Source organism: Mchenga conophoros, linkage group LG19 (assembly GCF_057382185.1).
Source record: "Mchenga conophoros isolate Kocher_MC1m ecotype Shallow Benthic linkage group LG19, M_conophoros_male_GT1.1, whole genome shotgun sequence".
Lineage (NCBI taxonomy): Eukaryota > Metazoa > Chordata > Actinopteri > Cichliformes > Cichlidae > Mchenga > Mchenga conophoros.
Window position 1 is genome coordinate 16,169,553 of NC_140544.1, and position 15,812 is coordinate 16,185,364.

Consider the following 15,812-nt stretch of genomic DNA (forward strand, 5'->3'; position numbering starts at 1 on the left):
CACTTTGAAAACCCATTTATTCACCCACTCGAGCAAAGTTCACAATTTCTTGTCCTCTGTTGCCCCTGTCACTATGGGTGGTAGGCAGTGGACATAAAGACATGTCCTGATATTAAACACAAAAAGAACACATTTAAAAACGAGAAGGCTGCAAATCTGAAACAAATCTGAAGGCGGTAAAAAAACAAAAAAGAAAAAATAAACAGCATTTAGGAGACTTTACAGGAGTTCATTTAATCCCAAGGTTTTCTGGGGGTGGCTGTAGAGGGAAGAGCTCATACAAACACTTCACTGTACATACAGATTTACATTGCGGGGGACATGATGTATGGTCCTGCCTGGCAATGCCACCTCTGGTATGCTGCACAAACACAGACCCCGGGATGGGGGGAGCTACATCCAAACTCCACTCCTGCTCCGTGTTTGCATTTCTGCAGGTGTTTCAAATAGCCTACAGAGTTGAGTTAAAATAAACCGATCGCACAGTGCTGTAAATGAAAAGCTGAACATGCATACTTATACCATTTTAACATTATGACATCAAATTTGGAATGCAGGTTCAAGAACGTAGGTCAACTAAACACAACCAAATTAGCCTGGCAGTCAATGCAAACACATCGGGGTGTAAAGTCGGAGTGCAGATGGACGAAATCAGTCGAGGAACTTTCAGTTTTTAGAGACAAGCTCGACAATTCCAAACCCACGGCTGAATCGAGCTGCAGCGAGGCAGGGGGGCCATCTGGCCTCGTTTCAATGTGTCCCTTGATTCTGCAAAACTGCATTCTATTCCAATAATAAAATCAAATGCATGAAAATAAAATGAAAGTATATGTAACTCTTTCAGGTCCGTTTTATGTTTGATTGGTGTTTGTGTTCTCATTCTTCTTCACTCTCGTTTTCATGCTCCATATCCTCCTCGCCGTTTGCTTTGGATTCTGTTCTGCTGCCGGGATCCTCGTCTTCCAATTCCTCCTGGTTGTCTTCTGTCATCGCCTCATCCTCCTCCCAGTGCTGAGGACACAAATATAAGACTTCAGCTTAACTCAGAAATGGACAGCCTGACAGCATGAGGGGTACTAATCTACTTGTTTTCCTTCCCAGCACCAGTGTTGCCTAATATCTGCAAAGCTTCTACAAAGTCATAGATGGCACTGGCTGATATTTGTTTGCTGTGTCTCATCAAATTTACACTGCCTTAATGTGCAAAAATAGCACGAGGAAGAGCTGGAAAAACAGTTCATTAAGAATGTAAATTTCTAGTCTAACTTACATCAGAGTCTTCATCGGGAAGACCTTCATCACCAGATGCCTCATCTTCATCAGATGACTCTGAAAAGCGCAGGCAAAGGAAAACAAATCATTCAGCTGACAAAGCCAAACAAGTTTTTATTCCACACAAACACAAACCTTCCACAAAGGTAATAAAGAAAGAAAGGAAGGAAAGAAGGAAGGAAGTGTTTCATGCTTCAGTTCTTTACATTTCATACAGAGTGAAGGAAGGTATTTGCATTTCAACACTACAGCAGGGCCATTTAGTTGTGACAACAATATGAACTTTATGATGCAGGAGTGTTGGAGGTCATTATGATTTGATGGTTCTATCTGTCCCATTATATCAGCCAGCCACTGTCTGCTGCCTGCACACTGACCAGCCAGGCTTGGTTACAGACCTCGCTAAACACTCTGCTGCTATATGTCATAACTGTAAATATGCTTACATGCTGTCCAACAGTAAAACCAGGCAGGAGTAATCACCGTGAATATATGGGACACTGCGAGGGCGACATCATAAAGAGGGTTGCTGCCTCATTTTAAAAAACAAAAATCGATGCTTTTTAAAGCCTCGGTAAGTAAAAATTACAACAGCACAATGTCAACATGGTTACATCAAGTTATATTCAGGATTTTATAAAATAAGCCATTAAATGCTTTTACAGTATGTAAGTGTTCAACAGCGCAAGACAGCATCTGACACTCTCCTGCAATTCACAATGCGATGAGATGAGATGCTGCACAGTTACACAGCAAAGTCTGCATTATTGAAGAATTTGATTAATGGTTTCAAATACCTTTGTTTAGCCGTCCATCAAAGGGTTCTCAAATGGGCAGCATACCCGACTTTATCCTCCTATTTGACTCAATTACCATATTTTAAAAGATAAACATTCCGTTTCATGAACTGAAATGAACAACTCAGACCATAAACTGGTCAGAAAAGATATCACTGAGGTCAGATTAAGTAAGATAAAGTTCAAGAGCCATTGTCCCCAGCTGCCCAGAACAAAGGGTTAAGGCAATTCAGTACTGCAGCATTTTTCTTAGCTTCATCCATCTTTTATGTACAGTCTAAAAGGCCAAGTAGTGAGAGAAGCTGGTCAGTTCTTCGGTAATGACGCCAGCTGACATTAAAGAAAGCTCCATTTTACAAACCATGTAAAGAAAAGTGGACACAAATTGAAGTGCACGATCATCCTTGTAAGATGCTCTTAGCCAACGGTCTCCAACCCCTGGGCCGTTTGGTACCGGGCCGCGAGAGTTGAGGCTCGGGTGTGAAATGTATGGTTTTCAGGGTTTTTATTGGTTTTTAGCGTTACTTTGTTATCGTTTTTTATCGTTAACTCTGTTTTCCTGGGTCTTTTCACGTGTGTTATGAATAAATCTTATTTTTTTCTGCACCAGTACTAGTTTTATTTTGTTGTATTTATCCGCGACACCTAAAGCGTTTTATACAGTACGGTAATGAGAAATGAGAGCGAACAGAGCGGGGCCTTGTTGTTCCCTCAAAGGGGAGGATCTGAACGCTGCCGGTCAGGTTGCCAGGCAACAGGAGTCATGTTTCCGTGCAATGCATTGCCAAGAGTGGCTGCATGATGGCCAACGCTGTTTTCATAAATCTTAACCGATTCAGCGCAGTCTTCAGCCAGAGTCCCAGATGAGTTGAGGTGAAATGACAAGATAATGAATGCCAGTCAAAATAATGAGAAGACAATAGTGTAGCAGTGCGGAGACTCAAGCAGGGCATCGATGTGACCTGTTGCACTCCATCACCTTCAAGAAGTCAATCCAGTCAATCACCCATTGAAAATGTACAAGAGATAGAGTACAGGCTGAAAAAACAATGATTATTTTAATACAGCTAGCTACCACACCCTCTGCTCGATGGACTGCATTATTCACAGGTAACAATGATCTGCATGAAATCTGAAGGAACTGATGCCACAAGAGAGGTAAGTTTGAGAGGAGAAAGGTGGGATTGGGGAGGTTAGTGAAACTAAACAGAAGAACAAACACTTACCGTCTTCATAGACCAGCTTAGCTGTGTGGTCAACATCTGAAACCACGTTGCTGCTGTCACTTGTCGCCATCTGGTGGTGAAAGGGAAAACAGTTTTAGATACAGCACAAGACTTTTTTTTTCAACTCAACATTAAAAACATGACTAAAAATACATGGTTGAAACATGTTTTCTTGTTCTATCTGCAAGAAAAATGTTTTTTCACTTAAACAGTTTTCAATATCACATACTTATACAGCATTACTATGTGTGCAGTTTGTAATTACAACTAGACAAAAAAAAGGGGAGGGGGGGGGTTTATTGGTTTTACTAAAGAAACAAAACTAAAAGAACCAAACACACCCAGCACCAGAAACCTACAAACTAAACTCAAATCAGTGTGTGCACATGTTTTTGCCACATTGGGATTTATACCCTTCCATTTCAGCTCATAAAGAAACTGCCATAATGAGCAAACGTCATCTTATTACTGAAAGTGTACACTGCCAGAGTGCTCATTATATACTTTCAGGAGCTATTATGGATACAAATAGCATAAACTGTTCTGGTGTATCCAAGATCAGACTGCTTGATTGGCTGTGTCTGAGAGAAATGTCACACTGCTATGGATATATTTATCTCAACTATATGCAACCTATTCTTATACTACCTTACAGTTGGCTGATTATTTACTAGACTGTGAAAAATAGCCTTAAAGGATGCAATTTTTTCACATCTGCATAAAATTGTACATGCATAGTGTGACATCTGTTTGTTACAGTGTAGTTACACAGTCTAATCTGTCTGCTTTCTTATCTTGTTTGGGTAATTTAAGTTCCGGGATTTTTGGTTTGCATTTAAGGCTGCTGTGGCAAAATAATTTCTCCTGAGGGATAAATAGAGCATCTTTCACGATCAAACGCTGAACAATACAAAGCCGAGTTCAGTTTTACAAAACCGATCACCTGGAGCTCTCAAAGCAGTCACCAAATGTTTAGAAACAACATTCAAACTTTTCTGCCTGCGTCTTCACAGCCTCACAGCTCCTAGGTGTGTACGAGCAGAAGTGGGGAGAAGACAATGACATGCGTTCTTTGTGTGATAAAGAAAGCTCCTGTGAAGTCAGACTGTCGTCCTCAAACACTGATTTGAATGATGCGTCGCATTTCTAATGTATGTATAAGGAAAGACCCTTTGTTTTGGACAGCCTAGTCTCCATTTTATCATGTCATTTTTGTTACTACAGTTACATGTTTCCAATGTTTAAAGCTTTTTTACAAATCTACACACAAATGTTGTGCAGCTACTCAATAATAGGTTGAAACATAACACAATCATTCTGCATACATCGGCACATTTGTTATTTATACACAGCCTATTTAAAGAAGTCTTTCCCTCAAGGAGTAAGCTGTAATATTTACTAGTAAAATGGATCTTCATTATGTACACATTACTGGAAGAACATAATGTAAAACTGACATTGCCTACAGGAGTATAACTGCAGGAAAGGGGGAAAAAAAACCCCCACTCCATTCAAACTTTCCTCTCTAAATAAATCTAAACAGAAAAGCATTAGGCTTTTATTGTTTTGACACAATTCACTATATTCATCCTTTACTTGTCCTCAAATACAAACCATGCCTCTATCTCACACCGGATCCTGGATTTGATGTATTTCACAGTTAAACGTCAAACAAGAGTGAGCGGGGAGGACATTCTGCATTTTAAGGGTGCCGCTAAACACAGCAGCTTCGTGAGGGAAGCCATCCAAGTCGTCCCTGACACACGACTCACCCCTCGAACACTCAAAATCCAGTCATTTGAAAATACTTAAAGCTAATGATACTGTGCACAACACTGCATATGTTGGCACTTACCTGTGTCATTAGGAGATAAAGCTTCCCATCCAGCTTTGTTAGCTTGTGGAACATCTTCACTCTGCTCTCAATCATGTGATAAAGGACTCCCAGCTGGGTAACAAGGTCTGGCAGCTGTTGGATACACAGATAGATCAGCTGAAGGTAAAAACATTTCAGCAGACAACAAGAAAGCACCCAAAGTGGCTTCTGCCAAAGCTTTGTCTCCTCTGCTAACCATTCCTTTCAGGTGATATTTACATGAAGCAAGCCAGGCTTCAGCTTACATTTAAAATTATAATGACATTCCAGCTGTTTTGTGGAAGCAGAAGGGTCAACAAAAAGCTAGTTTTCCTCTTGTTTAGAGTGGTATGAACAGCAGGTTGGAAAGCTGAATGTCAATCAAAGCACCTCCTGCTTGTGAGGATATTTTTAGTCAGAGCCACACTGATGGTCAGACAACACGAATCTACATCCCAATATGCATTCATTAAATATGAATGGCTGCTTTCTGGCCTTATGCATCAATAAGCACTGTTGGCGTGTGTCACTACACAAATGACAGTGCAGGAATTAAAGCGAGTGCAGGCAGAGTGAACTCACCGATGCTAGGTATGATGTGTGGTGCATAAGTACAGCCTTGAGCCACCGTACCATTAAGGCTGCCCTGTAAGAAAGAACAAATGTATATGCTGTCAAGCAAAGGGAGCAGGCCAGCTTCATACTCGGAGTGAGGCAGGGACAGTGATTTTTGTTCACCTTTCAGTTAGTTAGCAATTCTTCCACAAGCTCTGTGGGATACTAAGGTTTCACTTGAATATTTTGTTCAGCAGGATAATCTACAAACATTTTTGAAGCATAAATGTAAAATGCCAATGTTATGCTATAATCAAAATACTTCAACCTCCATATAACTCTCCCAACAGTTTTCCATAGTTTCATTTAGATGTTTGATAGCAAACACCTTTAATGTATTACACCTTAACTTTAAAATTCACATGGGAGGAATTACTTGTGCATTCTGTGTATTGTAGCACAAAAGCAAAAATGTCTTAAGCTTGTGTTGATCATCTAATGAAATGTTTAATGAGACCAACACAGTTCCAAGATGTTAGCTCACTTCTTAGTTTTGGCCTCATTCTTGCAGCACTCACTATGATGCCATATGCCAGAGGCACGCAGAATAAAAAGCAGCGGTACAAATAACTGCATCAGTGACTAATGTCTGATGTGGACAAACACTGAACTCAAGCTAATTAAATGCCGAGCTGATCCGTCAAGCTTTCACTTACGTAAACGGGTGCCCTTGGAGCCTCTTCGTGAGCTGCAGAGGAGATACGGGGTTTATTAAAAACTCCAGTTAACATGAGTTTACTTACAAATCCTGACAACAGGACAAAACATAGATGCAGGTTAATGTAGCTTTGTAGTAGGAATGGGAAGTTCAAGACTCTTAGCTCTTAGATGCTACGGCACAAAGATTAAAAAAAAAACAAAAAACTGAGAGCCAAAAACTTCTAATATGCCACACAGGTTGTGCAACATTTGTCTAGTTTTTGTATTTTGATTGTGGAGCCTAATATGTACTACCAGGTGCTGATATAAATGTTAAAAAGTTGATGAAAGCTGAAAAATCCTGACCATCCCATCCCTTCACAGGAACACAAAATGTTGCTTTTTGACCATAAAGGGGACACTTACTTCTTCCACTAATGGTAGAACTGCAGAGAGGGGTAACCGAGCCACCGTCTTCTTTATTACCATCTCTTTGCGAGTCTGGAAAACTTTCTTTAGGAGCAAAGGGGGGAAAAGAAGTTTGCACAGAACAAGTTAATGTAAAACCCAAGACGTGCCAGAAGAATTGGCTCCATTTATTTTCACCTCGCATTACTGTGGGAAGCTGATCAAAGTCAACACTTTCACAGATGGTTTCAAAGATTTTTTTGAAAGATGTTTTGGGGATTGATATTGAATTTTATCACCGGAATCAACTGAGATTGTTTTCAACCTCAAAGTTTTAAGCCTTTCATCAGACTCTGTAAGGAGAACTTACGTTCAGGATGCTAGCATCATTGCTCTCCAGGCCCTGCACCAGCAGAACTGCAAAATTGTCTGTCGTTAACGAAGCCGTCCCTTTAGATGCTCCTTTCTCAGAGACTGTAGACAGATCAATTTCACCAAGTCGCTCTGCTATTGACATCTGCAGAGAAGCAGAGTTATCTTTTAGCCAGGGGGGTTGCAAACTTCAAAACAGAGTTTAGTACCAAAACTACATCAAAAACAGAAACATCTATAACACTTAAAATACCACATATGCATAAATTTTAGTGTGATTAATCTTTGAGAGAGTTTCTGAACCTTTCAAATGAATGAACAATGTCGAATGAGGAAGCAAAACTTTAAGAAAAAACAAAGAAACCCTCTACTGCAGAATGATAAATGATCAGATGCAAACAGGCTTTTGAGTGGGTTGGATGAGGATGTATGCACTTTCACTGTAACAATGTCCTTCTCATAATAAATCACCTGTTAACATATGGGCTCAAATTGTGGTCATAAATATTTTGTACTTGTGAATCAGGATTTGTATGTGTAAAAAGAATTTGTGTGTGCGTAAAAAAAAAAAAGATTTGTGTGTGGACTTAGCCAAAAAATACGTGTGAAACGTTGTTTCAAGTACAAATTTTGACACTATTTTTCTTCCTTTCTTCTGATTGGCCAATGTCATGTCAATCACAAATTTAACAATCCAATCAGAGAACAGATGGGTTTGGCTATTGGAGGGGTGCTTTATGGAGCTTCAGGTCCTGAGGGAATAAATGCCCTTTTACATCCCAGCCCAGCGTTTTCCTTCATCACCACGAAGGAAAACAGTCTGTGGTGGTCCGAGTTTTTATTTTTATTGAACATTTGAAGGTTAAAAAAAAAAAAAAAAAAAAAAACTCCCACAAACTCTTGTAGAGGACATAAAGTCAGAGATAAAAACGACAAGGAGCAGGTGCATGTAGTACAGGTAGTGCTGCCGCAAAAACCCACAGAGCCCAGCAGCCAGCGCAACAAATTCTGGATCCTTGGCTTTTAGTTAGCAGTTAGCATTAGCAGCACATGCTGCGTCCGATGTGAAAGTACCTTTATGCTGCGCACTGTGACTCACAGCAATGGTCGCGGGTCAGCCCTGACTTTGTGTTAAACTAATCCTAAAGTAATAATGGTATTTCTAACCACTGATATACCACAACTTTATCCTTTCAACAGCTACTGAAAGTTAGGGGACCTAGCTGCTATCGGATATTTATACAGAGATCATCCAGCTTCAAACTGTATTACCCTTCAAGGACCTGCAGTTCAAAAAAGCGCCCCATCGACAGCCAAACCCATCTGTTCTCTGATTGGACAGTTAAATTTGTGATTGACATGACATTGACCAATGTCAAAATTTGTACTTGTAACTTGAAACTTGAGAGCAGAGTTTCACACGTATGTTTTGGCTAAGTCCACACACAAATCTTTTTTATGCACACAAATTCTTTTTACACATACAAATCCTGATTCACAAGTACAAAACTGATTTACAAGTACAAAATATTTATGACCACAATTTGAGCCCATATTAACAGCCTCTCTTGACTGATTGGTGTGTGACTAATCACTGAGCCAACAATGTGGTGGAGACATTAATGCTCATTTAGTCGTTTTGGGGCCGAAGCCAAAAAGCTGTCAGAATTAGAGAGACTGACAGATGCACTCATCCGGAGGCTGAGCCTACCTCTTTGGTGTCTGTGTCTTTTTTCCTCTTCTCTGATCCCTGTGAGGTTCCTTTAAGTGGGGCTTTGTGACCAGGAAGTCCTGGGACCAGCACTTTGCTCTTGGCATTCACAATTGGAGTTTTCACCTGGAAGAAGCAATTTCATAATTTTTTTTTTTCACCCTCCACTTCTGTGGCTCGAACTGTTGGGAGTTTATCTAGAGTGCACATGGACTGGCAAATAACCTGTCCAGACCAGTCTTCTTGACATAGTGAAGAAAATGAAGACTTGATTGTTACCTTGGAGACTGTGGTTTCCATGGAAAGGGACAAAGTGGTCTGAACATCCCGGGTCAAACACACATGTCTCTCTGCTGTGTTGATCTCCTGCACAGATGAGAGGAAAGAAGGTTGACAGGTAAGTGTGAGCAAACCTGATGAATATTACGGACAAAAACAACACTGTATTATTTATCAGCTGTACACTGTCAGGCGCTCATCACCTCCAAGTCCTTTTTTCAGACGTGAGATATGCAGTAATCTGTTAAATCAGTGGTCTGTCATTTATATGTTATCTCTTAATTAACAAAATGTGCCAGTGTATGAGGTACATGCTACCGGCAGCCTTATCAGCCTAAAGGACTTATAAACAAAGATAAAAGGCAATTACTTGGATTGTATTAAATCATTTGAACATCACATTTTAGAATGAAATGATAACCAGAGACATGTGTGCACCCGCCTATAATTACATCAAATGGTGATAGCAGCACATGAAATATTAATGAATAGCTTATGGACTTCATGTCATGAACAAAAATAAACAATTCTAATCAATAAATCATTTTTTTATTTTAAATGAGAGAACACTGATCATCCAGCTTAATGTTGCCATAACTAATACTTTCATTGGACCCTAGAGCCGGACGAGATGTGCCTTGCTGCCTTTTTGCAAAGTTTACTCCAGCTGTTTGGCCAGCCTTTTTAAGAGAACGCAGCCACACAGATGTTCTCTTTGAAGATGACGGCGTTTGTAATTTGAGCTCACTACTTAAGAATTAACATTCTCTATTTGTAGAAAGACGCAATGAAATTCTGTTTGGAGAGAATCAACCAACAGCAAAGGATAAAAGTAGTTCTAAAAGAAACTAAAAATGGTAATAAGAAAAGCAACTATAAAATCACGACAAAAAGCTCTCTACTGTGCTCCTAAAGAAATTCACCCGGTGAGTGCACAGCCTGATGCAGCTTCCTCAGAGAGAACAGTTGGATGTAAACACACAAATATTTGATAAATGATGAAGAGGTGAAAATCGTGTTATGTAAAGTGTGGATTTTGTGGCCTTTGCAGATCTTAAGGGCACAATGACATATTTAGTCTTAGGGCTATTCAGCATAAGTTTATCTTTCACTACACTACTCTGTGAGACATTTAACCTCCTCGTCGTTGGACAAATGTGTAGTAAATGTTCAAATGAACCAAATCAGCCCTAGCAGTCTCCTGTTGATGGACAAAGCCCAAATCTGTTTCCACAGGTGCTCCGTTCTTGCGCTGCCAAAGAATTATTGACCAACCCTGTAAGGCTAATGATGCCATGCTTTTCTTCTTCTGAAACTAATCCTAGTGATTGTCTGACCAATGAGAATTTGGCCAATCTTGAGACTACGGCTTTAGAAGGTATAGACACCAAGCTTGACCTACCCATGTCCCTCACATACACTTTATGAAAGTGAAGGACCAAACTTGGAATTAATGAAATGCATCACAGTGCAAATTAGAAACAGAGCTGTCAACATATAATGGTATTTGTAGAGGTTATTGGTCTTAATGGCCCTATTCAAAACAAGCACCGTTTTTAGTGTTAAAGAAACTTTGTTGTAGAGACACTAGGCAGGTACTGACATGTGTGTATCTGTTAATTCTAGTACATGTATTCATACTGATGTAGTCTTTAAAGTAATATTTTAATATAGTTTAATGGGGTCCAATAAGAATGCTACCATGACTCTTGTTCAAGTGATCAAGGCGCTCATTAAAACATGCAGCTCGTATCAGGTTACTGGTAGCCACGCATGACTGTGGTGTTAATGTGAGTTTCTGTATAGTGGTTTACGTGTTTGCCTAATAAACGAGAGATCCCCAACTTGATCCTTAGAGGAGACACAAATCTCTTTGGGGCTGTGCCAGGAAGGGCACCCAGTGTAGATTTAAAAAAAAAAAAAAAAGTATCTTTTATTAATTATACTGTACAAGATGATATACCAGGACATCTACTTACTTCATTAAATTTCCCAGATTAAATAAAGACTGTAAATTAGTTGAAATTTTTCCTGTATAAGAGGAAAGAACTGTCCTATTGGCTATTAAAACAAACAAACAAAAAACACACACAAAAAGAAAACACATGACTGTCCAGGTTACTTATTATATAACATTGTGTATTTCGGTTTCCTTCAGAAGACTCACCACTTTCTCCATTACTGGCTGTAGGTGGTTGCCGTACGCCAGCATCACAGTTCGAGTATCCGCTCCAAGCACCGCTGCTAGCAGTGGGATTGGGATCGGGGACTCCTTTGTGTCTGACATCTGCACCGTACATGATGGTGACAAGGGCTTCTTACAGGGGCTGAGGGGACAAACCAACCATTAGCATAGACAGCATTAGGGCTGAACGATATATCGCATTTGCGATAATATCGCGACATGATCAAGTGCAATTTTCTAACCGCAAAGGCTGCGATTATACTCTGGACATGTCCAAATTCATGGGCTGCATCCTCCTGAGGCCGCATTTGTAGACCGATTACGTCACAGCGACGCGCCGAAGGCTGTCCAAATTACTACCATATCCCAGAATTCATAGCGCGGCCCAGCCAAACTCCAGTTTCCAGCAATGGCGGCCGCTACTAAGTTTTAAAATTACTCATACTAATCTTTCTGGGTCACAAAATAAACTTTTAACATATTTTCAGGCGAGAAAGTAGTTGTGTAAACATCAAATATCTGCTCGGTTTATCAAGATATTCCATATTTGCAAAAGTGCTTCGACGTTTTCAGAGGCGTCTGCTACCCACCAGCTCGACAGCTAGCCGGGAGCTCGAGGATTACTGATGCGGCCGAGAACGGCACAACTCCCGGCACATCATTTTCAGATCACCGCGGAGTTTCGCTGCTCGGGTTAAACGTAATATATAAGTCACTTAGACAACCTAAAAATGTTATTGTTGGGCTTTTTTCAGTGTTTTGTTTGTTCGTGAGTAAATCGGTTTGGCTGAGATTAAAGTTATTAGATTAGATAAAATAAAACTTTATTAATCCCCCGGGTGGGTTCCTCCTTGGTTTTCACACAGCTGACTAAACGTCAAACAGAAAACTTATTAAACAGAAGTATGAGACAGTCGAGAATTTACACCAGTGTCTGGTTATATTTTAGATAGCAAGAAGCAGACGGCCGAGTTTATTAAACTCCACCGAGACAGCGGTGACGCTAATCAGAACTAGACCGTCCAATTTCACGCCTTTAAATTTTAAAGGCGTGTTTGTGTGTGTGTTTATACAATTGCTATTATTTTTGCACTTTATGTGTAATGTTACTGACTGCAGAGATCAGTAAGATGTGTGTATTTTTTATTTATTAGTTTTATTTATTTAATATTATTTTTTAATTGAATGACTGTCTAGTAGTTCACAGATGTCGAAAAACTGAGTGTGGTAAAGCCACTGATTTTTTTTATGTATATTTCTGCAATCTGCACATTGTACTGACTTTCATTTTAATGTTTACACCAGGGTTCCTTGTCAGCACTTTATGCTCAGATGTTTGTAAGCTAAAAATAAACTATTGTGTATGTTCAAATATACTGTTGTGATTGAAGAAGTTAAATAAAAATGTCAGTCGTCAATTCATGCATCACCTCATGTCATCATAACAGAGGTCTGTCTTCCAGGAAAGAACAGTTTAAAATTAATGTAATATAGTATTGGCCATACTATATGATGTATTGCTTGTCTTTGTTTAATAATACAGAAGACAAAGACCTTAAAAAATAATCGCATCGCAATCGCAATATTGGGGCAAAAAAATCGCAATTAGATTATTTTCCATAATCGTTCAGCCCTAGACAGCATACAAAATTGCTGAACATGTACTTGGTGGTATTTAATATATACAACCTGAAATCCATGTGACATACATTTTAAATTTTGTAGTACTGCGATTAGATTTTTTTGTGAAGTCTCCCGACTCATTGAGCGGTGCCAATGACCAACCAATCGGTGGCGTGCTGTCTGACGACGTCACATTTTAGTACCTGCTCAGGTCACTTGGAACCCTGGCCGAGCAGGTACTATTTTAGTACCTGGTACAGGTATTATGACCTAATGGAAAACCCTGAAAACCTTGGCAAGTAGGTACTAATGGAAAAGGGGCTCCTCAGCTACAAATGCACCAATTTTCAGGGTTCTAGACTAATTTTTCAAAAGGATGGCACTGGTGCCACAAAGTCTAGATAAAGTGGAACAGCAGTCTGTTTTCTATTGAAAGGGCCATTTAGGCAGTCTGGCTTGCTTGCTGTAGGATCTCTTTTAGATGTGGTCCTTTTGAGGGACCTTGAAAAACTGCAGGGTGGAGATTGACGCTGACGGGTGTAACTGAACAATTAGCAACAGAAGTTACACAAAGTCCTCTGTGAGCCAGTCTTCTCTCAAACATCACAACCAATGACTTGGACAAAAACAAGTTGCAAGAAAGCAACCGGCTTTTGGAGGGTTACTTGGACACTTAATGTTGAGATTACAGTAAATCCATTCATTGTTGTGCTCGTTTTAGTGAACAATAAAAGCTCTTGTAAAACTGACACCTTGTGGGCTGGTGGATCCTTGATAGATCCTTGAAAGTAAAAGTCAAGTTCATCCACCACGGAGTGACTAACTGCTTTTTTGATGACTATTAGCAGAAAGGGGGCCGAGACAATGTGAGCTCTCCTGTGATGGCCAGAAGGAAAAACTGAACAAATGTATGTATTGTATCGTTTAAGAATTTCTGATCGGAAACATTTAAAACACATCTTTCTAAAGAGTAGAATTTAATGTTTTTTATGCTTAAATTTTGCTTGGCAGCTCTCCAGTTTGCACTATTTGTGCAGTGCAACTCATTCTTCTCTTTATTGCTTTCAGCCAAGGACACTCTGCTACCTGCTCGTGTCAAAACACACATTTATTTATTAATTTTTCATGCTGCCCTTCCGTTTCACCCTGTTCTCTCTTGCTTTCTCTGCATCATTTTGGATCATTTTATTTTTGGCTGTCTCACTTTTACTAGCTTTTTAATCTCAGTGCTAGTGTTAATGCACATGCAAATGTTGGTCTTATTACGCTGCAGTCAGTCCATACTTTCCTGCCTACCCATGGCTCTACTGCAGTCTATGGTTTGATAAATGCAGTCAGGATTTTTTTTTAACCTGTCCACTTTGCATTTGTATAAGATCAAAGATTGTAGGAAGCCACTTGGATGTAATAAACAATGTTATAAACAATGAAAAGTGCAACACAGCCTCTCTTGAGCAGAAGATGAATGCTTATTGCCGAAATATTTCATCCCATTACCCTGCACTGCCGTACATTGTCTTGTATAAAACTAGTGTTTTAGAAACCTACCCATTTAAAAAGTGCTCAAAGAGGTGCAACTGCCCATCCTTACACACCACTGCCAGCCTCACTGCCTGTAAAACACACAAAAAAGCCCAAAATGTTCACACACGAGAACTAACATGAAAAAATATTTAAGAACAAAAGTTCTAACAGAAACGCAGTACAGAAGACACGTTTTAGCAAATGCTTTGAATCATTAAATTCTAAGCGTTTGCTAAAAAAAACGTATGAATATTTTCTCATTTCCTAATTAAGAAAATTATCAACATAGAGCCTACGACTCTGTTTCAAGTTATTATCTTTTACCCTGTTAAAGACCGACTGCAAGTAATTTAACATACAGGAGAAGTAATGCATTACCTCTTCCTTGCTGTTGGATGTAACGAGGTCAATGTGCTGCGGCTCATCCGTCAGTGTGAAGGACACCACTGAGTTCTTGTCTTTTCCATCTTCTCGTACTTGCCTTCAGTAAGATAGCTTTGAATTAAGTCATGCAAATCTGACTGCAGTGCATTTTCATACATGCACTTAATTACACAACATCAAACATACTAAAATCAACTCTGCACTTACCATACACTGAGCAGTCGATCATGGGCAGCACCTGACAGAAAGTAGAGGCCATTGCTGTCAGGGGGTCGTGTGGTGGCAAAGCGCAGGGTCGTCACAGCCGTGGAGTGGCCTGTGAACTTCTGCAAGGAAAAAGACAAAAACAAAAAAAAACAGCTGAGTTCAGGTCTAAGTAAAGCACTATTATAACACTATAATACAATACTGACTCTTCTGGAGTGTGACTAACATATCTGCATTAAAACCAAGTTTATTAGGTGACTTATGTCTAATAATAATTTTTTTTTTTTTTTAAAGAATCTGGAATTTAGCTCACCCTGTAAACTTCCTTGGTGTCCAAGTCCCACATCTTTATTATGTGTCCAGCTGACAGCAGCAGTTTACCATCAGGGCTCACACACAAACTGGTCACCGCTGCATGGTCTGCCTTCCACTTACTGTGAGAGAGACGATGACAATTTTAGGTTCACTACTAGCTTTTCCCATAAAACAACTTAATCGGGGCAGGCTTCCATGATATATTAACATCTACCACACACATCTAGTGGCTCATTTTGGCACTCCCCCCTCCATTTCTTAGACTTTTTGTTTTGTAGCTGTCCTCATTCAGCTGCTTCTCCAGAGAGAATCTTGTCCTGCAGTCATACATATTTCAAGTCCCGTATTTAGGACTACATCTTCTAGTTCTCAATCCACTCTGGAGAGCCACTGTGAGCAA

The 15,812-nt window shown here is 39.8% G+C and overlaps 2 protein-coding genes across 2 annotated transcripts in view; one reads left to right on the top strand and one right to left on the bottom strand.

Annotated features, from left to right (window-relative positions):
- The window catches only part of wdr43 (WD repeat domain 43), a 19,117-nt gene continuing 3,305 nt past the window's right edge, over positions 1–15,812 (bottom strand). Inside the window, exons 4-18 of the mRNA XM_085256226.1 lie at positions 15,411–15,531; positions 15,098–15,216; positions 14,885–14,987; positions 14,531–14,595; positions 11,342–11,501; positions 9,175–9,261; positions 8,896–9,021; positions 7,183–7,329; positions 6,831–6,917; positions 6,422–6,453; positions 5,733–5,796; positions 5,151–5,264; positions 3,296–3,365; positions 1,271–1,329; positions 1–1,011 (exon numbers count right to left, since the gene is read on the bottom strand). Of these exons, the coding sequence (XP_085112352.1) occupies positions 877–1,011; positions 1,271–1,329; positions 3,296–3,365; positions 5,151–5,264; positions 5,733–5,796; positions 6,422–6,453; positions 6,831–6,917; positions 7,183–7,329; positions 8,896–9,021; positions 9,175–9,261; positions 11,342–11,501; positions 14,531–14,595; positions 14,885–14,987; positions 15,098–15,216; positions 15,411–15,531 (1,489 nt within the window). The 3' untranslated portion in view covers positions 1–876. The remainder of the gene's footprint in view (positions 1,012–1,270; positions 1,330–3,295; positions 3,366–5,150; positions 5,265–5,732; positions 5,797–6,421; positions 6,454–6,830; positions 6,918–7,182; positions 7,330–8,895; positions 9,022–9,174; positions 9,262–11,341; positions 11,502–14,530; positions 14,596–14,884; positions 14,988–15,097; positions 15,217–15,410; positions 15,532–15,812) is intronic.
- trmt61b (tRNA methyltransferase 61B) overlaps positions 9,224–15,812 on the top strand; it is a 15,812-nt gene continuing 9,223 nt past the window's right edge. The window contains exon 1 of the mRNA XM_085256228.1: positions 9,224–9,292. The gene's annotated coding sequence lies outside the window, so the exon portion shown is untranslated. The remainder of the gene's footprint in view (positions 9,293–15,812) is intronic.